Source organism: Artemia franciscana, chromosome 9 (assembly GCF_032884065.1).
Source record: "Artemia franciscana chromosome 9, ASM3288406v1, whole genome shotgun sequence".
Classification (NCBI taxonomy): Eukaryota; Metazoa; Arthropoda; class Branchiopoda; order Anostraca; family Artemiidae; genus Artemia; species Artemia franciscana.
Genome location: NC_088871.1, coordinates 14,363,521 through 14,391,330, shown reverse-complemented (window position 1 = coordinate 14,391,330; position 27,810 = coordinate 14,363,521). Strand labels below are relative to the sequence as shown.

Below are 27,810 nucleotides of genomic sequence, written 5' to 3'. Positions count from 1 at the left end.
AAAGAAAAGAATTCCACCCCTTTCTCACCCAGAGGGTGGGTTTCGGGTCTGATTTTAATAATAATAAGTCTGAGTTTAATGATCCCGACGATGAGATCCATATTGAATACGAATCTATGCATATGGACGGATCCGTATTCCACTGAATCAAATGAAACAGGTTCCATGATCAAATACATTCCGCTGGGCTCTTTTCACATCTCTGAAAGATTAATTTGCTTTCTGAATGTTTACAAGATATCAATTTAGAACATAACTAAGCTGGGTGGTAAATTTGTATGCACCTACTTTGAAGGGGCTAATGTATGGGTACCTTACGGAACATCGAGTTTCTTTAACCTCGTAACACCTTACCGGATGGTAACGAAAACATATATAGGTAGCGGAAGCACCATTTAAGATTTCAGACCAAAAGAAGAGCTAAAGCTCATCCTACTCAAACAAAATAGTGTCAAAATTTGCCTAGGTCCGTTTAAAAAAAAAAATCACCTCCAAATATTTTCAAATGTAGTACATATATCCTTCATTGCAAGAAATGTGAATTAACCTGTGATTCTATTTCCTTCCACCATTTGTATCAATCAAGGTTTCAAACAATTATTGAAGCTCTTCCTTTGAATTTTCAACCACCCTTTGTCACATATAATGCTTAGACTATGATTTGAAGGCTTGATAGACACCTATGTTACTAATAGTTTTTTATCCTAATAATTTGGATTTGATTGCATAGGTTCGCGTAGGCTACTAGACTGGACAGAAGAAAAAATTTCCATCGGTGGGTTTTTCCAACGGAAAAAAGTGTGCTCTATTCGTGAAAATACATTTTTAATGGTTGCCCCCTTTGTTTCCTTACCACTATCACTACCTGATTCTGTGTTTTCTGCAGTCACTGACATCACAGCCGCTGATTGATTCTATCCAACAATGGTTCCGATAATATGTAGCCATTCTACTAATCCCTCAGCTGTCGCAGTGACCTTTAGATTGTGCAAAATTTTTTCTTGCCGTTGATATGCTTAATTAGTAATGTTTAGATTTTCACTTAGCAAAAAATTCTTCACTATAGCCACCTCTTTTTATTTCAGGTTAGATGGCTTATTATTGAAAGTTATGTTTCATTACACCATTTGTACGGAAAAATATTTCCTTTTGTTTTGACCAGTGTAAAAAGTGTGGTTTCAAGCGAAACATAGACAACACCAGATGGCTCTAGCCCGGAGTTTGGTTGAGTTGTGAGGTCACATCAAAATTGAAGTGAGGTTGAGGATTGGAGAAGACTCCAGAAGAATGAGTTGCAAATTCTTCATTGAAAATATTACCAGTGTAGGAACAATATGAAGATTCAACATCGCTTATGCCAATCGTATTTTCCAATCACAGAGCCAGCCTCAAACCAGTACACGTTAGGGAACAAGGAAGGAAAGTTAAGATTAAAGTATATGAACATTTGGTTTTTGCGGTGTTTGCACCAGTATTTCAGATATTGGATTACAAAGCGAAAAAATTACAGAAGAGGTCTTAATATTAGGCTGCCAAAGCTAACTGATAAAGCTTTTCATGAAGGAGGACTAGCAAATTCTGATCTGAATGAACAGGCAGATCAGTATAATCTATATATATAAAAATAAGTTGTTTGTGGGTTATGTCTGTCTGTCTGTCTGTCGAGTGACGTCGTGTTTGTCCGCATATGACGTCTGAATTATTTCACACTTATGCAAAAGAAGAAAAAAAACAAAAAAGGTAAAAAACTAAAAACTAAAAAAAAACTGAAAAAACTAAAAAAAGGCAAAAACTAAAAAAAACTAAAAACTAATAAAAAAAACTAAAAAAGCTAAAAAACTAAAAAAAACTAAAAACTAAAAAAGAAAAAAACTAAAAAAAGGAAAAAACTGAAAAATAAAAGAGAAAAAGAAAACTATAAAATATAAATAAAAATAAAAAAAACTAAAAAAGATAAAAACTACAAAAAAACTAAAAAGAAAAAACGAAAAAAAAACTAAAAAAACTAAAACCAATAAAAAAACTAAAAAGAAAAAAAGGAAAAAAACTAAAAAATTTTTTCATCATATAATATGACGTCTGAATTATTTTATCATATACCAATTCAAAAACGAATGTATTCAAGCCGATGTAGCTGAGTTGATAAGGCGTTATGTTCCAGGTTCTAGGTTCAAGACGTTCCAGGTTCGAACCTTGGCTTTAGCATTAATGTAAAAGAAGAAAAATCTAAAGAAGGTAAAAACTACAAAAAAAAAACTAAAAAGAAAAAAAATAACAAATCTAAAAAAGCTTAAAAACTAAAAAAAAACTAAAAAAAAAGGTAAAAAACTAAAAAAAAACTAAAAAAAGGAAAAAACCATGAAATAAACTAAAAACTGATAAAAAAACTAAAAAAAGCTAAAAAACTAAAAAAAATAAAAAAACTAAAAAAAGGTAAAAACTAAAAGAACTAAAAAAGAAAAAAAAACTAAGAAAAGGAAAAAAACTGAAAAATAAAGGAGAAAAAGAAAACTAAAAAAATAAAAATAAAAAAACTAAAAAGATAAAAATTTCAAAAAAAACTAAAAAGAAAAAAACTAAAAAACCTAAAAAAAGGTAAAAACCAATAAAAAAAACTAAAAAGAAAAAAAGGGAAAAAATTCAAAATTTATTTCATCATATACCAATTCAAAAACGAATGTATATACAGACCAGGACATCGGGGCACAAACGACGACCGAGACACTGGGATGACAACCGGGACACAGGGAATATAAATGACAACCGGGACGCAGGGACACAACTACAACGGTGACGCCGGGGGCACAGGGGGGATATATAAATGACGACGGGGACACAGGCAATGTTCGATTGGCAATCACCATCAACAAAGCTCAAGGGCAATCATTAGAATCATGAGGTATAGATCTGAATATGGATTGTTTTTCCCATGGACAATTATATGTTGCATGTTCAAGAGTCGGTAAACCTGACAATCTATTTATATGCACAGACAATGAGGCAGCGAAGAATGTTGTATATTCACAAGTTTTACGTCGTTAAAAACATATCTATATCTATATATATAAAAATAAGTTGTCTGTCTGTGTGTCTGTCTGTCAGGTGACGTCATGTTTCTGTGTCGACTGACGTCATGAAGTTAGTTGTCGTCATTTTTGCTATGACGGTGACGTCATTAATGGTATTTAAAACATGCGTTCACGGAAAAATGTTTAATTGTAAAATGACTGAAGAACCTACAATGGCAACAGCCGAGGAAGCTGCTCAAAGAGTCTATGCCAAAAAACTTGCTGCTGATAGAGAAAGTAAGAAAAGAAAGCGTGCCGAGGAATCACAAGAACAGCAAGAAAACAGGCTTGCAGCTGATAGAGAAAGTAAGAAAAGAAAGCGTGCCGAGGAATCACAAGAACAGCAAGAAAACAGGCTTGCGGCTAAAGAACGCAAAACCGCGCAGTTAGATGAAAATCCACCTGGAAAGCGAGAGTCAAAACATATCAAAACTGAAAATGATAGCGATGATGATTGGGTTTGGGATTTTGACTTGGATAAGGTCATCAATGCCTACCAGATTTAAGTTAAAAAACAAAGGTTCGGCGATATGTACTTCATAGTGACGCTGAAAAATAAAGAAGAAAAAAAAACTGAAAAAATGTAAAAAACTAAAAAGAAAAAACACTCAAAGATAAATTACAGACCAGGACACAAATGACGACCGACACAGAGGGAATATAAATGACGACCAGGAACCTCAAAGAAAAATTACAGACTGGGACACCCGGACAAAAATCACGACCGGGAATATAAATGACGACCGGGACGCAGGGACACAACTACAACGGGGACGCCGGGGGCACAGGCGGGATATATAATTGACGACTGAGACACAGGGATTGTTTGAATAGAAATTACAGACCGGGACACCGGGACACAAATGACGACCGGGACACTGGGACACAGGGAATATAAATGACGACCGGGACACTCAAAGAGAAAATACAAACTGGGACACCAGGACACATATCGGTTCGGAGATATGTACTTCATAGTGACGCTGAAAAATAAAGAAGAAAAAAAAAACTGAAAAAATTTAAAAAACTAAAAAAAACTAAAAAGAAAAAACACTCAAAGATAAATTACAGACCGGGACACAAATGACGACCGACACAGAGGGAATATAAATGACGACCAGGAACCTCAAAGAAAAGTTACAGACTGGGACACCCGGACACAAATCACGACCGGGAATATAAATGACGACCGGGACGCAGGGACACAACTACAACGGGGACGCCGGGGGCTCAGGCGGGATATATAATTGACGACTGAGACACAGGGATTGTTTGAATAGAAATTACGGACCGGGACACCGGGACACAAATGACGACCGGGACACTGGGACACAGGGAATATAAATGACGACCGGGACACTCAAAGAGAAAATACAAACTGGGACACCAGGACACAAATGACGACCGGGACACAGGGAATATAAATGCTATTTATATGCACAGCCAATGGGACAGCGAAGAATGTTGTATATTCGCATGTTTTACGTAGTTAAAAATATATATTTATATCTATCTCTATTCACAGGTGGGACACAGGGACACAGCTACAATGGCGCGTAACTAATATGGCGCGTAACGACTTACGCGCGCGGGGAGGCTTGGGGGGGCACGAAGCGCCCCACCAACTAGGTGTCGGGTGGCGCGAAGCGCCACCCCAACAGCTAGTGTTTTATATACTGATCTGAATTCAAGAAACGAACAGGAATATCAAATGAACCAGAACGAAAGTGTTGCTGGAGAATTTCCTCTGGCTGAGTTAGCGGATATAAATATTTTTATTTTCTCACATATCATACCTACCCACAAAGGTGGAAATATATCAGTCTATGACAGAATGATGTCAATGAGATATTCTGAAAAACAATTCGGACACAGAAACAGAAAGGTCAATGATAAACATTACTGCATCATCTAGAAAAAGAAGGGAGAAAGACATATCGAGACGCACCTAGTGAAAATCGATTGAGAATTACTGTGTTAAACTCTGTGAGAAAGAATACAAAGGAAGAAAAATAAAGAATGCGGAAGATTTGCGGAAGAATGCGGATAGAAATGTACTAAAAGTTCAAAGCCTAACCAAAATAATTGCTCAAAATGAAAACATTGTAATGTAAATCCGGAGAAGGTAAGAATTTTCGAATGCACAATAATTACTGAAAGTGAGGATTTGGTAGACTTTGGACAAAATATCCTGGGAACAAAAGGAGGTCAACACAGCTACAATTTTTGTTTGGGACGATTGTGAGCAATTCAAAAAGGATTGAACTTGCCCCTTCTAGGAGAAAAAGAACCTTGAAATATAGGAAAATCTCGGAAGGGATGCCAAGAATTCTCAAGCATTTTTAGGAGCCTTTGGTATTATCGGATTGCAAGTGAAAACTGATCTGAACAGGTGGTGAAGGCCAGAATCCATTCATCTCAAGATCCAAACTACCCAGGAACGTCGATTCGATAGGATAGCCTAGTAGGAAATCAATTACCTCTGCCGAAAGAAAGCAGTGTTGACAAAATTTTTGGGTGATCTTCCAAAATTCCTATCACATTAATGTAGAGCCTAGGACAAGAAATTACTAGCGATTACCAGTTTTTTGCTTTTTAAGCAATTTGATGTCTTTAATTACAGATCTTTTCAAAGTGATTATTGAATTCATCTCGGTTTTTAACAACGATTTCTACTAAGCTTCAAACTTTTGGTCTTCTTTTTTAAGGTTTTTGAATTGTTGTAATTCCCTGTTAAAATATATACAAATAGTTTTGCAATATAGTTTTTCCACATAAGTGTTACTACGTCATATCAATACTTTTTGTTTCAGACAAAATTAATGACAAATTACCAAAATTGTTCCCTGGAGTTACCAAGAGGGTATGTTCCTCAGATAAGTCTTACATTAATGAAAACATAAAAGGACTAATCAATTTGAACCTAAAACTTTTTCGCCTTGGAAAGAAAGATGCACATTACCCCTCCGTATCAAATAAAGAAAGAAATATGTCGAGCTGCTTCTCGTTATGAGAATAAATAATAAAATAATTATAAAATATTAAAATTAATAAAAGATTGCATAATAAAAGATTGCTTAAAACAGAGCAAATGGTTTAAAAAAGTGAAAGAAGTAGGGGATGAACCGCCTGAACAGACAGTATTGTGCGAGCGTTCCCCCTCTCTCGGTAAACCGTCCAATCTCTGAAAGTCCAAAAAATAAAATCCCGGAAATTTTAGCGAAGCAAATAATAGAAAAAATACAGAAACTGAAAAAAACTAGTATTTGTCCCACATTAAATTGCTTAAGGAACAAAAAACTGGTAATTGCAAAAACAATTGTATATATTTTAACAAGGGATTACAACAATTGAAAACCATAAGAAAGAAAACCAAAAGTTCAAAGCTTAGTAGAACATCGGTGTTAGAAATATGACTTGCTTCAGTAATCAAATATCTCTGAAAAGACTCGGTATGAAAGACATATCAATATGGAAAACTTGTCTAGAGGTAGACACAAAAGACAAAATTGACAAGAGTTATAAACGATAATTCGTTGGAAGGAAAAGAAGTTTTTGTCCCGCCACCTGGACAATTAACAAATCTAAAATCTGGACCCTCATGTAAGACTAGACCAATAAGGGCAGCTAAAGCAAAAGGCATTGGAAAATTTTCTGAAGTAGTGAAAATTTTAAATGAGGTAGAAAGAAGAATGAGTTTAGAAGATAAGCGACAGCGAGAATCAAAACGTTTTAAAATTGGAAATGATTGCGATGGGAGCTTAAATGATAATTCTTTGGAACCACCTGAACCATCAAACGGGAAAAGACCAAAAAACACCCCAAACAAATTAAATTCACAACACCTAAAAATCAACAGCCTGGACTATCAAATGAGAGAAGACCCAAAAAACGAAAATTTACAACTATGATACATGATATTTCGTTGCAAGAAAAAGAAGTTTTTGTCCCACCACCTAGACGATTAAAAAATCTACAATCTGGACTATCACGTAAAACTGGACCAACAAGGGCAGGTAAAGTAAAAAGCATTGGCAAATTGTCTGAAGTCATGAAAATCCAAAATGAAGAAGAAAGAAAATGGAGTTAGAAGATTAGAAAAAAAATACGAAAAATTAACACAACAATAACAAAGGCAATAACAAAAAACGTAATTTTACAAAGGCGCTAATTTTAACTTAAGTCATTTAAAATGTTTGAGGAGTTAATTGATGTAAATGAATCACGGATAAAAGTGATTAGAAAACAAGTGAAAGTGAGAATCGCAACAGCTAAAGAAAAAGTCATGGAAAAATGACAGAGAGAATCATATTGAATTTTAAACGAAATTTTGATCAGTCATCTGTGGTAGGAAACTGGAAACGACGCATTTGTCATCTATAACACACTAAGAAATTAAATGAGATGATAAATGAATCTGAACTGTTAAAGCCAAAAGGCATAGAAAAAACTTTCTGAGGTAAAGTTGAACAAAAATGGACAATGAAATCTACGGTTGGAAAACAAGGAATAGCGATGCCAGGCCATAAAAACGACCTAAATAGGTAAGGAATTTAATAAAGAATTCGTATTTTTCACAGCATGGCTGTATCGAGCCTGTGGTGACGTCATGACATCAGGAGAAGGTTCAAAATTGTCTATGGTTAGAAGACAAGCGACATTGGGAATCTATATATAGAAGCCTGCCGAGTTCCAGATACAGCGGCGAAGCCGCCGGGCTCCCTGTACTTTATTGAATCATAATTTTTACTAATTGTAATAATAATGACAGCGAGAATCACATTGAATTGCAAAGGAAATTTTGAACAGTGTGGAAAAAACAGTTTGAGCAAAACGGGTGGAATAAAAACTTTCTGAGGTAAAGATGAACAAAAATGGACACTGAAATCTACAGTTGAAAAAGAAGGAACAGATGACTGGCCACAATAACGATCTAAATAGGTCAGGACTTTAAGAAAACAAAAAATGTTTTTTCATAGGGTGGCTGTATCGAACCTGTAGTGACGTCATGAAATCAAGAAAAGGCTAAAATTGTCTGCGGTTAGACGACAAGCGACAATGAGAATCCTTATACAGAAGCCTACCACATGCTAGGGCCCATCTCTTCTTTTCTTTTTTGAGCACTGAGAACGGCTAAACCAAAGTCTTTGCGAGGTAATTGCTTTGTCTTTACGTTTTTTTTGTTTTTTTCTTTTTTTTATTAATGACTGAAAATCACCCTTTGTTGGTTGCTTTTTTTCCTCGTTTTCGTATATAATTGCTGCCACACTATTTTGATGGCCTTAATACCCATAGTCATATGATTTAACCCCCTCCCCTCCCCTTCCAAGGAGAAACTCCTTAGCCAAGCGAACGATCCGTAAAAGCTTGCTCAAAATGTAACTAATAAAGAAAATACCTAGTTAAATACTTTTAAAAAATACCTTAGTTAAGGGTAGGGGGAGAGGAGAATATATTCGGAAGTAGACCTAAGACTTAAAATATATAGGTTATAACATCCAAACGCATTGCGTTTGCACAGAATCAAGTTTGGTAACTGTTAATTAAAAAACAAAGAAAATAGTTTGTTATAAAAAGTGAAAATAACATATTAAATTACTTCTTTTTCAAAAAGGAGGCTACACTTTTTTGTTTTCTTTCAATTTTTTGCTTCTTAGACTTGGTTGAATCGGACACGACCTTCCTCTTTTTAGTATTAATGTCGTCTTCCTTGGATGCTGCGGCAGAGTAAGCAGAATCTGAAATTGAAAAAAACCGCTAATAACTCAAATTCAAGGGAATAAATACTTTGCAAGAAGCTCCACTCCAAAATTGACAAACCTTGAAGTCAAATTTAAAGCCGAAAGAGTTAGGTATCGCGTTGATACTTCAAATAATCAAAAACGTCATTAAAGAAGGCAAAAGCTATTTCTAGTACTATTTCTAGTACTTTTCATCTGAGCCTTAATATCAAAGTACAATGGAACAGTACTAAATAAAAGTTTCCTAATGTCGTAGTAGCTTTCTATTTGAATCAATTCTGCAGGGAGGTCGTCGTGTTGACTCCTTACATATTCGAAGACATGTCAGGAGAAAGCAGAAGCACATCCTAGTGCTTTTTTTGCAAATGCTTAAAGTAAAAGTACAATTTTAAAAAAAATCTGATGGCCTCATAACTTTCTAGGGTGGATCTATAATGAAGTAAGGTAATCCTCACATTGACATCTTATAGGATTAAGAATATCAAAATCTCAGGAAAAAATCTCATCCTAATATTTTGTCTACTAGTTTTTAATATGACACCACCAAAAGACAGATAACGTCGTTGTAATGTTAGTGGTAAAAAAAATACTGATGATACGTAAGGAGTGTAACCAGAGAGTTTAGGCTCGGACCCAAACAACAATATTAAATAATTATCATTTGAACATATTAAACGGCTTAAAAATTAAGTAAAACCACTCTATACATATGAGTTAGTACATTTGGTAATGGGTATCGATCAATCCTGCCACACCTCTTCTGCAGCCTGCAGACCTCTTCTGCAATGGCTGCCAAAAGCAACCCTCCTGCACACAGTCTTCCTGTTAACCTTACCCAGATTTCTCCAGGTACCCATTTAGAGCAAGGTCGACTATGGCTGAGCTTACAGAGTTTAGGCTACGTAATGTGTGAGATGCCAGACATGTTATCCGCAACTTTTAGTGTATATTGTACTGTAGTTGTGGAAGGAGTACCTTGTCTTGATTGCGTTTCTGTTTGATGTTTTGGTTAGATTTTTTATTGACAAGCTTTAAGTGAACCTAACCCTTCTTTTCAGATCATCTGCATTACAGTAAGTACCTTCGAGTTAGGCAGTTCTTTGTATTTTGAGGTTCGAGCTCAAAGCCTCGAAGATGCAACCAGGGCCTGCATTGCCGAAAATCAATATATTTTCAGCGCAAAAAGATTTTGGTCGGCCTATCATCCATAAAGCACCCCATAAACCATATTAAATACCCGAATTAAATTAGGAAACCCAATATGAGTTAAATTTCTCGCGATTAAATGATGAAACTAGCCACTGGATAAATGGAGAAATATTTAATAGGCCCAATAAAACGCTATTTTTCTATTTCAGCATGCCTAAATGTTTGAAGTACCAAACAAATTAAAGTAAAAACATTACCCTCTCCCCCTCCCTGGACCAATTTAGGTCTATTCATACCTGAAAGCCTCAATTTTCTATTTCGTTTGGTTGTTTAAAAATATAAAATTTTAATTTAAAAAAAGACATGTTAAACTAATAAGTTAAATTAGATACCGCCTTTTGTCACTAACAATGAACGACCTGTTGATTCCCAAAAACAAATCAAGACGTCTAAAGGGAAGCAACACCTTCTTAGGTTGTTTGGACTCCTCCTATGTGTTTGGCTTATTTTTAGCTGATTTATCACCCACAGGTCACTTTTTTTAATTTGGTGCCAGCTGTTATTCAAAACTGCATATAGAGGTACCTTTTCAATAAAAGTTGAATTGCTCATTTTTTCTTAATTTCTACGAGACAAGTTTCTAATGAATAGATTCAAACATCAGATTTCATTTTTACTGTCCTTGATACTTTAAAACATTGAGACTTACACAAAAATGGTTAAGACAAGAAGTATTACTAATTCACGCCAGAACTGGATTTAACAAGAGCTAAGAGCTCATATGGTTCTTGTGACGAGGTCGGCAGAGACAAGAGCCAAGAGTTCATATGGCATGAGCTCTAAAAAAATACCCAGAATCAATATATTGATTTAAAAGGAAAATCAGAGGCTTAATGCCGGTCGGGATTTAAAATAAGAGCTCTGAGACACAAGGTCCTTTTAAATATCAAAATTCATTAAGATCCGATCACCCACTAGTAAGTTAAAAATACCTCAGTTTTTTAATTTTTCCAAATTAACACCATTACCCCCAACTCCCCCAAAGAGAGCGGATCCGTTCCAATTATGTCAATCAAGTATCTAGAACTTGTGCTTATTATTCCCATCAAATTTCATCCTGATCTCTCCACTCTAAGTGTTTTCCAAGATTTCCGGTTTCCAAGATTTCTGTTTCCTCCCTCAAAGCCCCTACATCCCCGGATCCGATTCGAAATGAAAACGGAGCATCGGATACATAAGATCTTTCTAAATATCAAGTGTCATTAAGATCTGATCACCCATTCGCAAGATAAAGAAACCTCAATTTTCATATTTTTCAAGATTTCCAGTTTCCCCCTCCAACTCCCCCAATGTCACCGAATCTGCTCGTGATTTAAAATAAGAGCTCTAAAGCACAATATCCTTATAAATATCAAATTTCATGAAGATCTCATCACCCATTCGTAAGTTACAAATGCCTCATATTTTCTAATTTTTCTCAATTACCCCCCCCCCCAACTCCCCCAAGGAGAGAGGACCCAGTCCAGTATTGTCAGTCACGTATCTTGGACTTGTGCTTATTCTTCCCACCCAGTTTCATTCTGATCTCTCCACTTTAAGCGTTTTCCCAGATTTCCCGTTTCCCCCTCCAACTCCCCCCAATGACACTGGATCCGGTCGATAATTCAAATAAGAGATCTGAGTTACGAGGTCCTTCTAAATATGAAATTTAATTAAAATCCGATCACTCCTTCATAAGTTAAAAATACCTCATTTTTACTAATTTTCATGAATTAACCGTCCCCCCACTCCCCCCAGAAAGTCGAATCGGGGAAACAACTATTTCTAATTTAATATGGTCTGGTCCCTGATACACCTGCCAAATTTCATCGTCCTAGCTTATCTGGAAGTGCCTAAACAAGCAAAAACGGGACAGACAGACCAAAAGACCGACAGACAAACCGACAGACCGACAGAATTTGCGATCGCTATATGTCACTTGGTTAATACCAAGTGCCATAAAAACTCATCATCCACTGGCCTGACATACTTTGAATTACAAGAGATGATAAATATTACTTACTTTCAATAGGGAGACCTTTGTAGGCTAAACTCATTCGCTCAAGATTTCTCGGTCTGACTACATCATGGTCAACGATTGGTTTTGGATAGTCTTGACCAATTATACATCCAGCTGCTTTTTGAATATTTAAAGGAGCTTTCCAAGGCTCATAAATGTATTCGCTCGGAAATTTCTTCAGCTTCGGAAGATACTTCCTAAAAGGACAGTTACATTTTGACAACGATAAGCGTTTAAACAGAAAGAGAGACGGGCATTTTAGAATATATCCTACTGTCGAACTTTATACAATCCAATGCACTTCACATTTCATAGCAATTTATCGCTAGAAAACAAAGTATTGTTTCGATTTTAGGTATGCTCGATCTAGATTGCCCAAATTTCCTGTTGTTTTATCATTGTAAAGGAGAACACACATGTGAATATTATTTTTTTCACGGAAGACGGACTGCCTCTACAAAATAGAGCATATATTTATCGCTAGTTGTTTGATTAATGTTGAAGTATCGTGAATAGTTACCTAAAATACTCATGGTTTCCATGGTTACTCATGAATTTTCCCCTCAGTCTTCGTTTTTCAGTTTAAGATTCAGCTTTCTTTTCTTGAAAATAAAATTTAGTTTGCATATTTCTTTTCCTTCAGTTTTCTTTCTCTTTAAAAAACAACTCAGTTTTCAGTTTACTTCCACTTTTATCATACGCTACTGCCTTAAGCTGATTTTTGAGTGGAAGATCCAAAGGAGTCCAATAGTTGTTCAAATTTGATAGCTTTTTGTCACATAAAACAACCAAAAGCATGTGTGGAAGAGCGTAATCCGGTTTTTAATTTCCATAAAAATAATGGCCAGTAATGTCAGCCTTAGATTTTTAGGACAAGCAAATAACTACCCTTAGTATTTGAGCCTTTGGGCTCATTACGCTGGGAAGTCCTGTTTTGGATCCAGTAGTTTTATTTTTAATGAAAAAATGTTCAAGAAACGCAATGTTAATGAATTTTCATTTAGTATACCTAGTGATGGCAATATACACCGTCATCAATAGGAGCTACTAAAGAAAAAAAAACCTTTCCGAAACATTTCTAATGCAGCCACTGATTTTGAATGCCAGGAGTATCTGGCATACCATAAAAACGGTAAACGATCAGCAAAATCACACAAGGATTATCAGTCTAAACGACCAGAGAAGCAAAGAGACCCAAGCCTTCTGTTAAAACCCCAAACTGCTCTCATTGCCAAATTATCAGCTCAAAGGCATGCATTTTATACGTTATTTGAAGTAGAATCACGAAGAGGATTACAATCTGTGCTATTGGAAGTATAATGTATAATGCACCAATGGGCCCTCCGATAATCCCCTCCTCTCCTAATCCAAATTTTCTAATAAAAAAGTTAAGCATGTCGCACCCTTTTAAAAGAATCGTGCAGAAATTATCAGTCTGTATTATCAGATAAAGCAAAATATAATTGGACATGGCCGCTGAAACAACCCTACCTCTTGCACCATGAGCTTTATAGCCAGGAGTTAGGCATTCTGCCCCACGTTTGAGGCAACATTTTGCTTGGAATATCAATTTCTATTATCGGAACCATGGTGCCAGGGGCACCAGTTCCAAAAATGTAGAGGGGGGGATAACGAGTAAGAATTTATTTCTGTTATTTGTCAGAGATTTGTAGAATTTTTTTTTAAAGCTAGAGTTGGAACATTTTTTTTCTTTAAATGCCAAAAAGAAGTTATTTTTCAAGGTATAGGAGGGGGAGGGGCTAAAGGTTGACGGTACTGGTTAAAGTGAGCACGTAGCCCCTCTAACACCTTTCTTCTCAATGTTTTTTAATTAAAAAGAAAAGGTACGTTGCATCTTATTTAAACTGAATTCATGTAAGGATTTACAGTATGTACTATTGTAAAATCAACTGGACGATATCTGCCTTTGCAAGAACGTACTCCAAGTTATTTGGAACTTACGTTCAAGTGTCTTGGACCAGGAGACAGAGGGAAATAAATTCTCACCAAACTTCGAAAGGAAAGAGCCCTGCTTAATTTCAAATTAAATGAGCACCTAGAAGTAGCCACAGAGACTTCGTCTTTCTATTAAGCAGTTTAGGACGCTGGCCTTTGCGATCCAGACACTAGCTTCAAAGTTCCATACATTTGGATGACAAGCAATGAATTGTTATTAGTATCATTTCGCAGTATCATATATGATTACTTTCAAGTATATATAGTTTAAATTGAGCCCTTTCAAGTTTTATATTTACTTGTTGATGTTCAAGTTTAACAGTATCAGCAGATTTCCCGCTTTAGAGTGAAAATCGGCCGTTAAACTAGTTGGTATAAGGTAATGGTTTGCACATTTTGCAGATTAATACATTTGAGAGGAAAAAACGCTTGTTGTTATCTTTATCATGGAGAGTGACTTGAAAGAATTTTATTGCACGAAAAATCTTGTAGAACGATTGAAAATAGTGAAGCTGGGGGGCCAGATACTTGCTCCAAGTACATGCTACTTTATTTAAACGTGTTTTTAATTATTGTATTTATTGTATTATTATTGTATTGTATTTAATTTGATTATAGCATTTAATGTATTGTGTTATTGTATTTAATTGTTTGTATTTATTGTATTATTATTGTATGGTATACTATTGTATTATATATTGTATTTAGTTCAGCGTATTTAATTATTTAGGCTAATAAAACTCCGTCTCAGATATCAAATTGTCCTTAACATAAAATAAATCAGAAAAGAATAGCAGACATTGTGTTTCTGATCACAGTCATCAAAATTCGTTCACATACACAGTGTATTCTGAAAACGTACTAAATCTAACGACTATCAGGAGGTAGATATTAAAGTTGGCTTTAAGCAGAAAAAGCTAACTTTGACACTATCTTTAAGAAGCATAATATCATGTTTCTTGAAGAGAAAAGCCTTTTAAAAAAATTGAATTTTTAAAACTTGAAGGAGTGGGGTATCTAACAACTGGCGATGAAATATAACAAAAGTGTTGCAGCGGCAGCACTTTGGTTGCTGCAAGACTTCACCTGGCCCATGCAACTTTAGTCTACCTTCGGTTGAAGCAAGTAAAAAATATGTCCTAAAATAGGTTTCCTGCACGAGTTTCAATTTAAGCAAAAAAACGTCAATTTAAGCCAAAAAAGTTGATTTAAAAGAGAATTAATAAAAGAAATCGCTCATAGCATACTTAATGTAATCTCCGTTTTTGTCGGTTTTCTTTCCAAAGACTATTGGACTATAAACCCTTTGAAATTGGTAGAAGAAGGAAGAAGCAGACAGCCACATCCAATTGGCGTTATTCAATGACCAGTCTGCATCGAGTAAATACTCATCGAATACCTACAAATATGGGAGTGACTCATCAAATAGGTCATATAGGTCATCAAACACCAGTTTGGACCAGCTTCGAGTAAGCCCAACATTTATTAAAGATAAATTAAACTTTGGTAAATTATAAGCTTGCCAGATCTTACAAGTGAGGGACGAGTCCTTATCTTAAATAAAGCTTTGCCGGTGAAACTCTGGGGGAGGAAAACCGGGCTTTTCCTGTTCTTGGAATTAATGAGTTTGAGAAAAGACTTGCTTGTTCCTTCTTATATATATATATATATATATATATATATATATATATATATATATATATATATATATATATATATATATATATATATTATATATTTGTACAATTTACATTGTTTATAATTACGATTTATATAATTACAATTTACATATTTACAATTTATATTAACATGCAATTTATATTTAGAACCTTTTTTCTCTACAGTTCAGCTAGCATTGGTTTCTTTCTTTTATACAATAAGAGTAGAGAAAGAGATTAAACATCTTCAGTACAAATTAAATTATCCCAATATAATAAGTTACATTCAGTTTACATACAGTTTCACGGCGAAATGACAGTTTAATATTATGAAGAGGGGGCGGCGGGAATATATCTGTTTGCAGAAACCTCTGCTATAACCAATAAATTCAATTTTTGAAACTGGAAAAAGCAGAACCGGCAATTCATCATGTTTTAAATATTACAAATACCATCGCAACGAAAAAGAAAGTGCACATCTATATACAAATACCATCTATATTATCTATATTACATATTACAAATACCATATCTATATTATCTATATTACATATCTATATTACAAATACCATCGCAACGAAAAAGAAAGTGCACATCTACCCCCGTCTATATACACACAAAAAAGCAAGGATTGCAAAGGGATAATAATTCCTCTTATAAATCCTTATTTAGCTAGTCATATTAGTAGAGCCCCCCCCCCAGCTATATACAAGGTATGAGGTTATTCCATATGAAGTAGGAAAAACCAGCCAAAGACTAGGCCAAAAAGACCCTTCTGCTCCAAGTACTACCTAATATAGACTGAAAGGCTACCTAACATAATTTCACTTCATATTTACTAAAATGAAGCCGTGGCTCAATACTTCAATGTTTATCTGATATTCCTTATTTAAATACTTGATCAGCTCCCCCCCCCTCCTGAAATTTTTTTCAAAAGTTTTAATTTCCCTCATCCGTATAAGTTTGAAAATGATAAACGATCGCGGGTTTTCAGTTCCAATGATATTTCACTTGTAATAAAAGTGTGCAGGCCTATTAAAATTCATAGTCAGGGGAAAGTCAATTGCCTTTTTAAAAATACTTTCTTAAGAGAATTATTTTCTAACAGATAGCAGAGAGCCCTATTAAAGTTGGATAGATAAGAACCAGCGAGTGTTGAATAATTTGTCACAAGTAGGACTGTTTAATGTCCAATGGATTAATTACAGAAAGTTTTACAATTATAGTAAGCACAGAAACACTATTATTTCCACTAAAACTATTTGCTATCTTCGATCTTTGCTATTTCTGAATAAAAAAGAAATACTTCAGAAGCTGTTTTTACTATTCCAGTCAAATCATTATCTTAAAATTGAAATAGTAAGTTCACTCAATAAGTAGTTAATGATTAATTACTAAGCTTACAAATAGTAATTCAATTTGCTAATAGCAAATATCACTATTTGTAAGGCTACTGTCTTGACTGATATGGTAAAAATTGTGAGCACCATCATTAGTGGCAAGTTGTAGAAATGCTACGATAATGAACAAGTTTTTGTGAATTATTATTTAAGAATTAACGACGCTTCTTGACTACTAAGGTCCTTGCGTCGGCCCTGCAGTGCATTCCTGCAGCGTGATTCGATCTCTGGGTCCCGTATTACCAAGCTAAGGTCAAATCCACTGCACCACCACAGGAAGTTTTTGTGAATAAAACCACGCTCTTTCATCTTTGAATATTTTGCCAGTCAATGTGACCAAAACGATAAATAAACTTTTTGGTATGCAACTTTTTGTGACAGAAATCATGTTAATGAGACTTTTTGTGAACGAGACTACATCATTTATTTTTTATGTGCTTTTAGTTTCAGGATCAGTGAAAAACTAATATGGCAAAATATTTCCATTTTTTTTTTCTTGGAACGAAACCTCGAACGATTTTATAGTCAAATAGTTCGTGGTAACGAACTGTAGTAAGGAGCGACCCGGCTCAATAGTAACCGAAACTCAAAAAAATGATACCAATAGTTACATCAAAAGAATCGCATTTTAATGCTGATTTTAAATATATAGGTTTCATCAAGAACAGTTATACCCATCAAAAGTTACGAGCCTGAGAAAATTTGCCTCATTTCAGAAAATAGGAGGTAACACCCCCTAAAAGTCATTCAATCTTAACAAAAATCACATCATCAGATTCAGCGTATCAGAGAACCTTAATGTAGAAGATTCAAGCTCCTATCTACAAAAATGTGGAATTCGCATTTTTTGCCAGAAGACAGATCACGGATGCGTGTTTATTTTTTGTTTGTTTGTTTTTTTGTTTGTTTGTTTTTTTTCAGGGGTGATCGTATCGACTGAGTGGTCGATACTAGAATGTCGCGAGAGGGCCCATTTTAACAGAAATTAAAGGTGCTAGTGCCCTTTTTAAGTGACCAAAAAAATTGGATGGCACCTAGGCCCCCTCCCACGCTCATTTTTTCCCAAAAGTCACCAGATCAAAATTCTGAAATAGCCATTTTATTCACCATAGTCGAAAAACCTAATAACTATGTCTTTAGGGACGACTTACTCCCCCGCAGTCCCTTTGGGAGGGGCTGCAAGTTACAAACTTTGACCTGTGTTTAAATATAGTAATGGTTACTGGGAAGGGTACAGACGTTTTCAGGGGGATTTTTTTTTGTTTAGGGGGGAGATTTGAGGGGGGAGTTACGCGGGAGGATATATCCATGGAGAAACGTGTCATGGGGGAAGAGAATTTCAGTGAAAAACAATGAAAATATAATTATGAAAAGTTTTTTCTACTGAAAGTAAGGAGCAGCATTAAAACTTAAAACGAACAAAAATTATTACGCATATGAGGGGTTTACCTCCTCGTTATACCTCACTCCTTACGCTAAAGTATTTTTAGTAATTTCAACTATTTATTCTACGACCTTTGTGATTCAGAGCTCATTCTTAAAGAATTGGGACAAAATTTAAGCTTTAGGATAAAGAGCGAGGCGTCGACGAGGGTTGAACCCCCTCATGCACGCAATAAAAACATACGAATATAGAAGTTCGTTACGTAAATTAATTCGTAAGCTACGTATATTTTTACCAATGAAAACTTTTTTAAAAAATCAAAAGTTCTAGTTGCCTTTTTAAGTAATCAAAAATTGGAGGGCAACTAGGCCTCCTCCCTCGCTCCTTTTTTCTCAAAATCTTCCGATTAATTGCAATTAATTAATATGCAAAATTCGTTTTAATTATTTATGCGCGGAGAACCAAGATCAAAACATGCATTAATTCAAAAACGTCTAGAAATTAAATAAAAAACAAGTTTTTTAAAATGAAAGTAAGGAGCAACATTAAAACTTAAAACGAACAGAAATTACTCCGTATATGAAAGGGGCTTTACTTTCATTTAAAAAAACTTTTTTTTTTTATTTAATATTTTGTAGAGGCCACTTTAAGAAAAGAAAACAATCTCTAAAATATAATAATGGATAATAGGTTCTAAGTAAGTCCAAAGCTAACTATGACATACTTCTTCTTCTTCTTGTTTAGATTAATATGAAGACGCTTTCGCAAAATCTCAAAACCTGAATCAAATTCTTAGCCCTGTGGTGTTTTACAACGGTTAGATTCAACTCTGGGTCTTGTATCATCAAACTGGGATTAAACCCACTGCGCCACTACAGGGCACCTTTTCTTTACCCCAACAGTATTGTTATCAGTTTCTGTTTCCAAAAAGGCTGTCATCCACTGGCTCTTTGCTCAGTTGGTACCTTTTACTACCCTTTTTTCCAAAAGGCAGGTTGTAGACCTTTCTATCAGCCCTAAGAGGTAATTGTGGCAAAAATCGTATGGTTTCAATTGAACTTTGGGTGATTCACAAAGTTATTCCGACGATGTCTGATTGCTTCTTGTCTCCCTTTTTATGTGTATTGTAATCAACCGTGTAGTAATCTAGGGGGGCAAGGGTCCCTTCCCCCTACATTTTAATATGTGCGATATACAATAAAATTGATATAAAATGTTTGCGATGCTGAACGCAATATTTATTAGTCCTCAACCCCCTAGCTACGGCTAGACTACTTTCAATCGAAAAACTTTTAAAAACTCTCCTAATAACACAAAATAAACTAAAAAATTACATTATCATGCAATCAAATACATTAAAGCCTTATTATATTGATACACTTTTTTTTTCTGAAAATTGTATTTTACATCATTAAAACATACTTTGACACCAGCAACCCAGGATTGCCAAAGATCACCTCTTGTGAGGAAGCAGGCAACAGAGTGCCGAGCCAAGTGATGTATCCAGCCTTCGGTTCTCAGTTGAGTCATCACTGCGTCAATAAACGGATAGCCAGTCTTCCCCTAAACAAACAGAAAGATTAACAATCATACCAAAATCAATTACGTTTCAATAACCATACTAGGCCAATCAAATCTGACAAAGGCAACGAAAAAGGTCATTTGCACACCCAATGATTTTGCATCGACTACAACAACCAGTAGAGAGATCTCATTGCAGCACCATATCGTCAAAAGCCTCCTCCAGCCCAATTTGTTTAAAGCTTGGCTCTCTAATTCCTCCTACAAATTCCAATTTCCTATATAATCTCTCCTGTGATCTTTTCTCAGTATATTCGAAGACTTTTGACCTTTTATTTGGCCCCACATTGAGGACCAGAAACCACGAATTTTACCAAATTAGAATTCTTCAAAAGTAAAACAGGGAGTGGTTACGGTTTGAAAAAAAGCGGCATTTTTCTTCCTGATAAATGAAATGATAAATTATAGCCTAGTTTGTTTAAAGCAAATTCATCAATAAAACTTGTACGCCCAATACATACTCAGGACCCAACAGTCTTATACCCATCCTACTTAGTTCTGTGATGTTCTACTTGTCTCTATAATTTCAAAAAAGATCCATATAGTCCACAACTTCATTTTTTTATACATTTTTGCTCCCTCCCCTACCTCAGAAAAAATTTGCCGTACATACTAAGGTAGAATAAAAAAAAATATCAGATGTACATGCAGCAGTTTTTAATTATAAAAAATTTTATCTTTTTTTTTAAGAAATGGAATGACAAGACAATTATAAGGATTGCAAGTAATTAGGATTCCAAGTAATTTATATTGAAAAAAGAAAAATAACAAAAATCAAGGTGAACCTTCAGAGTTAGTAAAAGGATCTAAATAACCTCATCAAAATATTCGAGGTATAAATTTTCAAATATAATAATCTTTGAATACTTTTTAGCCCCATAAAAATAAATAAAGAAGATTTTAAGTACTATTTTAAGCAAAGACAGACATGTTTTATTATCTTTTTTTAAATTCGTCCAGTTATCTAGAAATTGACCCTTAAAAAGGCAAAATTTAAGGTTTAGTTTTGCGTACATAGGCTTCAATTTTCCACAAAAAGTACAAGAAAGTGGTAAGAATTAAAGTTATAGCAGTCTAACATAAAAAAAAAAAAAAAAAAAAAAAAAAAAAAAAAAAAAAAAAAAAAAAAAACAGCTTCGCTTTACTGCAGCATATTGCAACTTTATTACGAAAAGTAGTGAATTTTAAAGTAAATTAATTAACCAAAAAAAAACTAGTTTTTTAATCAAATTTTATATTTGAAGTCTTATTTTAACGAAGATTTCCAAAGTTAATAATCAGAATTATTCTGAAACGTATTTTTAACTCAAAATGCAGCCTACACAAAGCAGAACTGGGTTAGCTTCGAAAAAATCTTGACAAGTTAAGTAAAGTACAAAAAATAAGCCGACTACAAATTGAAGTCTCAAAAAAGTCAAGTCGGTTGCAGCTTAGGTATTAATTAAATAAGACCTAATGTGTCTAGAAATTTTGATTTAGGGGTATGCTCCAGCACTAATAAAGTAGTTACTCTCTTGGAAAGCAGTCAATTTAAGATATTAAAAATAGAATAAGTTCACAGAAAAATTTATTCCTCGGGAAGGAGTTTTCAAGGTAAAAAAAATTACGATCTTTCCAAATGAACTTCAAACGATAGATGGTGTACGCGCTTTTTTAGCAATAGTATTAATTTTAAGCATGCCTGGGACTTGCTTAGACATGGGAGCATGTCTAGGTGTCTAGAATTTAGAAGAGTATCAGAAAACTTACTATATGTGAAAAACTTTAGTTATCTAAAATAAATTAACACAATATTACCTTGTTTTATTGAGACGATATTTTAGTAGTACTAGGGCCTGGATTTTGGATATTAGTTGAATCCTAACCCGTTCCTAGTAAAGGTTTAGCTAGTATTTCAGAAAGCCCAATTTATAACATTAAGTTGTAGTATGTATAATACACAGACATTTGACAAAGTATTTTCGTTGAAAATGCTTTTTTTGGCAGACGGACAGAGACAGACATTTTTATTTTCTTCCAAAACATATAAATTAAACAAACAATTTACCATTAACGGCCACTCTTAAGACAAAAGAGTCCTGACTGTGGCCGCAATTCTAGCCACCATGAATCTGCTAAATCATTTCTTCATATCTTTCCCCCACCCAAAAAAAAAGAAGAAAAAAAAATCATTGGGGGGGGGGTGTAAAAAAAATAACTAATATTAAATACTAAATAAATAAATACCCTTTCCTCTTATCACACTTCATTCCTTTTTAAAAAAAATGGAATTTAACCATTCTCTTGAATGATGCCAGACTTACTGCCACTCTGACCGATTCTGGAAGATCATTCCAGACGCTGACACCCATGTTCCTGAGAACAAATCCTGATCTTGTTGTATTTCTTCTCTCGTGAGTCAAATCCTCCGAATTCCGGTAAAATAAGGGTGATAAAACGAGTTAGTTTTAAAAAAATCATAAAAGTACTCAGGTCTTACCTTATTTACACTTTGAAAAACAATAATCGCTAGCTGGTAATCATGTAGCTTGTGATAGTAGGTAGTTTTCATTTGCCAAAAAATAAAATTTGTAATTATAAAAAATAAATATTGCCACCACACCTCCTAAATTGTTGTGAATTGAAGCTAAAAAGAATTATAATCTTCAAAAAAACTTCAGTAACCAAAAAATACCAGTAACTACAAGATAGTAACTATTCCAGTTTTGTCAAAGGTGGAACACATTTTGGTTTTGGAGTGAGAAATAGATAAAAATATAAAGAACTTACAAGTTTCCATGCTTCCAAAAGCTCTGGATCATCACTCCAAGGAATCTGTTTACAAATTTTATTTCCTTGAATCTGATCAAAGTTTGGAGTGACTGACCCAACAGTATAAAAGAATTCTCTCCATAGTAATTGTCCAACCAAGGAAGTTGGAGGCTCTGTGTGTTTCTTTCCTTTACAAAATAAAAAGGTAAATTAATAGTGGCGACAGCAAGCCGTTGAAAAGAAAGACACTTAATATCTTTCCCAAAAGTATAACGTCATTCCTGTGAAAACAGTCTTTCTCTCCATTATAATTGTCCAACCAAGGAAGTTTGAGGCTCTGTGTGTTTCTTTTCTTTACAAAATAAAAAGGCAAATTAATAATGGTAACAGCAGACCGGTGAAAAGAAAAACACATAATATCTTTCCCAAAAGTATTTGTGACATCATTCCTGTGAAAACTGTTTTACCAATATGTAGACCCATATCGAATTTTCCAAATCAAAGTCGTCACCAATCTTGATCGTTTTTTCAGATCGAAAAATGCGATCATATCAATTTTCACATAAAATTGAAGTGCCATTTTTTACACAATATAACAGATATACAATTATTGCTTGTTTAATAAGTTAAGCCTAAGTTGTAGTATGTTTAATACACAGATATTTCATTGTGCTTGCCATCCTGGCTGGCTAACCGAGCCTTTAGTTCAGTTCCTTTTATTATTACAACAAATATTTACAAGAGCCCTATTCCAACGGTCTCCATAAGGTTCCATGGCCGATAGTATGGAGACTAAATACCAATAAACTTAAATAAACAAAAGAATTCACTTGATTAAGTTAATACAATAATACAAATGACTCAAGCAACGAGAGAAGACACTATTCCTGATCGATCCTCACATATAAAATCTATCGATCCTTTGACCCCATCCAGTGCATTGGGCAAAAACAGCCCCTGTAGTAATAATAATAATAAGTTTAACAATAACAAATAAATTAAAATTAACAAATCAATATTCCTTTTAACTTGTATGCAAAAGACACAACTATGCATATACAATTCCTGTTGTGCATCTTTTACATAGTTATGTCGTCCCCGAACAGGGTGGGATGTTGCAAGGGAGGGTTTAAGGGAAATGGTACTTCTTGGGAGGGTGTAAGGAGGGATGTTTTGAACCGATTGGGAAGGAGGAGGAGCATATGCGGAACTGAAATGGTCTCAGGAGGCTTGGTGCTGCAACAATTTGTTAGTAGTAATACTAGGATTTAAAAAGCTACCTCAGCGCTTGCAAGATGTGGAGAGCTAGGTATTTAAATTTTAATATAATTGAATTATTATATTAATCATAATCTATAAACGCTTTTAAAGTTAATGAATATCAGGCTGTATCAGTTTTCCCTCCGTTGAAAAAAAAACTTCTTTTGTGTGAAAATTATGGTAAAATTCTAGATGATGGAATTTTCGTTATATATAACAGGAGTTAAGTTAGCTGGATGAAAATTTTCAGAATAAATTTAGACCCAAGCTTATACACACGGACAGTTTCGAGCTCTTCTCTCGCTCCTCCTCAATTTTTAGGGCTTTTGATATTGCATGGAAGGCGTATTTTGTCTGTCTTAAAACATTGAAAAACTAAAATTTTTCCTTAATTTGGTCGGAATGTCCTTTTCTTTGACTCTAGGTTTCGAAAACTCAATATTAATTATTTGACTAGACTTTTAAGCCACATTAAGATTTTTTTTTACATATTTACGATCCCTTTCTAGATTCTTAAAAAAAAATTAGCAAACGTATGACGCTGAAAACCCTTTCTTTTGGTCTAATTTGTACCGAAATTTATTTATGAAAATTCAAGTTTACAACAACAATTATGTCAAAGGTCATTTCTTTTTGGAGGAGGATAGAGTAAAGGTAGATACTTTCAAATGACCTTTCCTGACATTACATATACTTTGAATTAATTCCTGAAATTTTGTTTTTCCTAGCTCAACCATGTTCAAAGATTGGAAAAAGCCCATCGCCTAGAATTTTACAAAACTGCTTCATCATTATTATAAGCCACTCTCTTGCTCAAAAACGTGCTTGCTCTATGTACTAGTTTAGGTGGATCGTCGTAGCTCTGTAGCAGAGTTGCCAACCCAGCAACCAGGAACTAGCGGGTTCGACTGCCAAGAAGGGCCAGCTTCCAAAACTATACTTCAAAAACTATACTAATATATTATATATTGTACAATACTTATACTGACTTTCTGTACTATACTATAATTCCTATATACTATACTATGCTTCCCAAACTACATTACAAAACTACCGAGCTACCAGGAAATAGTGGGTTCGAATGGCAAGCTTCCAAAACTATATTACTATACTATGTACTACACTATACTTACTATTATGTACTATACTATAATATAATTCCTAAGTATAGCAAGTATACTATGCTATACTTCAAAAACTACAATACAAAACTACCCAGCTACCAGGAACTAGTGGGTTCGACTGCAAGGAATGACAAGCTTCCAAAACTATATTACTATATTAACTATATTCCAAAACTACCCAGCCACCAGGAACTAGTGGGTTTGAATGCCGAGAATGGCTAGCTTCCAAAACTATATTACTATTATGTTCCAAAGCTATACTTCCAAAATTATATTACTGTACTATATGCTATACCTATTATACCATGCTATAATTCCAATATACTATACTTCCAAAACTATATTACAAAACTACCCACCTACCAGGAACTAGTGGGTAAGACTATCCAGAATGGCAAGTTTCCAAAACTATATTACTAAATTAGCTATATTCCAAAACTATATTGCTATACTTATACTTACTTACTATACTATAATTCCTATATACTGTACTATACTTCCACAACTACATTACAAAACTACCCAGCAACCAGGAACTACCGGGTTCGATTGCCAAAAAATGGCAGGCTTCCAATACTATACTACTATATTAACTATATTTCAAAACTGTACTACCAAAACCATATTACTATACTATATACTATACTACAATTCCTATATGCGTTACTATGCTATACTTCCAAAACTGTATTACAATACTGCCCAGCTACAAGGAACAAGTGGGTTAGACTGCCAAGAATGGCAAGCTTCCAAAACTATATTAACTATATTCCAAAACTATATTACTATACTATATTTATACTATACTTACTATACTATAATTCCTATATACTATACTATGCTTCCAAAACTACATTACGAAACTACCCAGCTACCGGGAGCTAACGGTTCGACTGCCAAGAATGGCAAGCTTCCAAAACTATATTACTATATTAACTATATTCCAAAACTATATTACTATACTATATACTATACTTATACTTACTTACTATACTATAATTCTTATATACTATACTGTAGTTACAAAACTGTCTTACAAAATTACCCAGCTACCAGATGGGTTCGACTGTCAAGAATGACAAGCTCCCAAACCTATATAAGAAAATGAACTACTTTGTACAAAAAATGCGAAACAGTATAAATATTATATTAAAAATTTATTCTCATTTATATTTTTTTGTTATCATTTATATTACAATTAAATTTTTCATCATCATTATTATTATTATTTCTGTTTTTTGTATGGAGTTTATATTTTTTCTCATTTTTTTATGTATGAGTTATTTTTTAGTAAGCTTTTCTTCTGATTTTTTTTTTACTTTTTTTCGTTGATAAAGGCTAAAAAATGCGAACCAGGAATGTTCGGACATTCATTATTGTTTGGAAAGTTTTATGAAAAAAATCACCTGAATTGTATTAGTTCCATTTTATTTAATTACGTGTAAACAGAAAGGTGACGTGGTCTAAGATATATTTAAATCCCGTTTCCGGGTAATATGAATTTTTATTGGAGCCATCACACTTGCTTATGACCAAACTACCTTGTAGGCTATTTTAACAAAGTCTAATTCTTGTCAATTCTGAACAAAAACTATTTAATCTATTTACTAAAATTTAGTAGGGGGGGGGGGAATTTTCAAAGCTCTTTGCCAAAACAGTTTGTTCTCAAGAATATAAAAAAGAAAAGGTTTAGGTTCATTTACAAACAAATATTTTTTAGTTATTCATTAAATTAAAGTATTAAAGCCATTAAAGCCACAGTATTCATCTGAATAATGTGAATTTATTTAGGCCTCCAATATTCAACTATGGCCCATATTTGGGCCAAGGTGCTGATATTTTTTTTTTTTACTTAGATCTTGGCCGACGCAGATTGATGACCAAATTACAGAGTTAATAATCAAAGTTTTGTGATTTCACAAATTAAAAGCATAGCCTTAAATTTCAAAGGAACAGAAACATTATCAAAGTTCTAAAATCTTTTTTTTAAAGGGCGAGTTATATTTTTGCATGGTGAGCACAGGTCTTTCGATTCATTCCTAGTAGTCTACATCAGTTATGCTAGCCCATGAAGTCCCCCTAGGATCTGTGCTACGGCAAACACTTTGCCTTTTTATGTTAAAAACCTCATTCCTAGTAAAACAAGAGCCAAGAGCTCATATTCATGGCACTTGTGAACAGGTCGGAAGAGCCAACATTTCGCAATGTTATCGCGGTGATTTTTTTTTATTTGATTTTTTTTGGAGGCTACCATGCTAAGCACCACTGCGCAGGTTTTCTGCCTCTGAAGCTGAATAGCTTTTTCTATAATTTTGATTGCTTTAAATCCATCGCTTGATTTAGCTTATCCTACGCTTACTGGCCCATACTATAGCAACTTCCATATTTAATCACCATAAAACATGATCCAATCTGATATTTTTGGAAAGTGTTAGTCAAGGCAAGATATTTTATAAAAGGTTTTGAAATTAAACTAAAAAATTAATAATAAAAATGGCAGAGCAAGAAATTTTTTTATAAAAATTGTATCTGTCAGGAATTGTACCTCCGTCCTTCGGAGTAGAATACCAGGACCATATCCACTTCGCTATGCAGGCTTTCAAGGAGACATTTTTTTTCTATTTTTTCCGAATTGACCGCCCTTCTACTCCCCCCTCCAGATGGTGTAATCGGGGAAGC

General features: G+C 34.3%; 1 protein-coding gene across 1 annotated transcript in view; it reads right to left on the bottom strand.

The window, feature by feature from the left end:
- Positions 1-8,591: 8,591 nt before the first annotated feature.
- LOC136031040 (cryptochrome-2-like) overlaps positions 8,592-27,810 on the bottom strand; it is a 52,906-nt gene continuing 33,687 nt past the window's right edge. The window contains exons 7-11 of the mRNA XM_065710234.1: positions 22,766-22,935; positions 19,838-19,978; positions 15,221-15,372; positions 12,021-12,214; positions 8,592-8,806 (exon numbers count right to left, since the gene is read on the bottom strand). Coding sequence (XP_065566306.1) covers positions 8,664-8,806; positions 12,021-12,214; positions 15,221-15,372; positions 19,838-19,978; positions 22,766-22,935 — 800 coding nt within the window. The 3' untranslated portion in view covers positions 8,592-8,663. The remainder of the gene's footprint in view (positions 8,807-12,020; positions 12,215-15,220; positions 15,373-19,837; positions 19,979-22,765; positions 22,936-27,810) is intronic.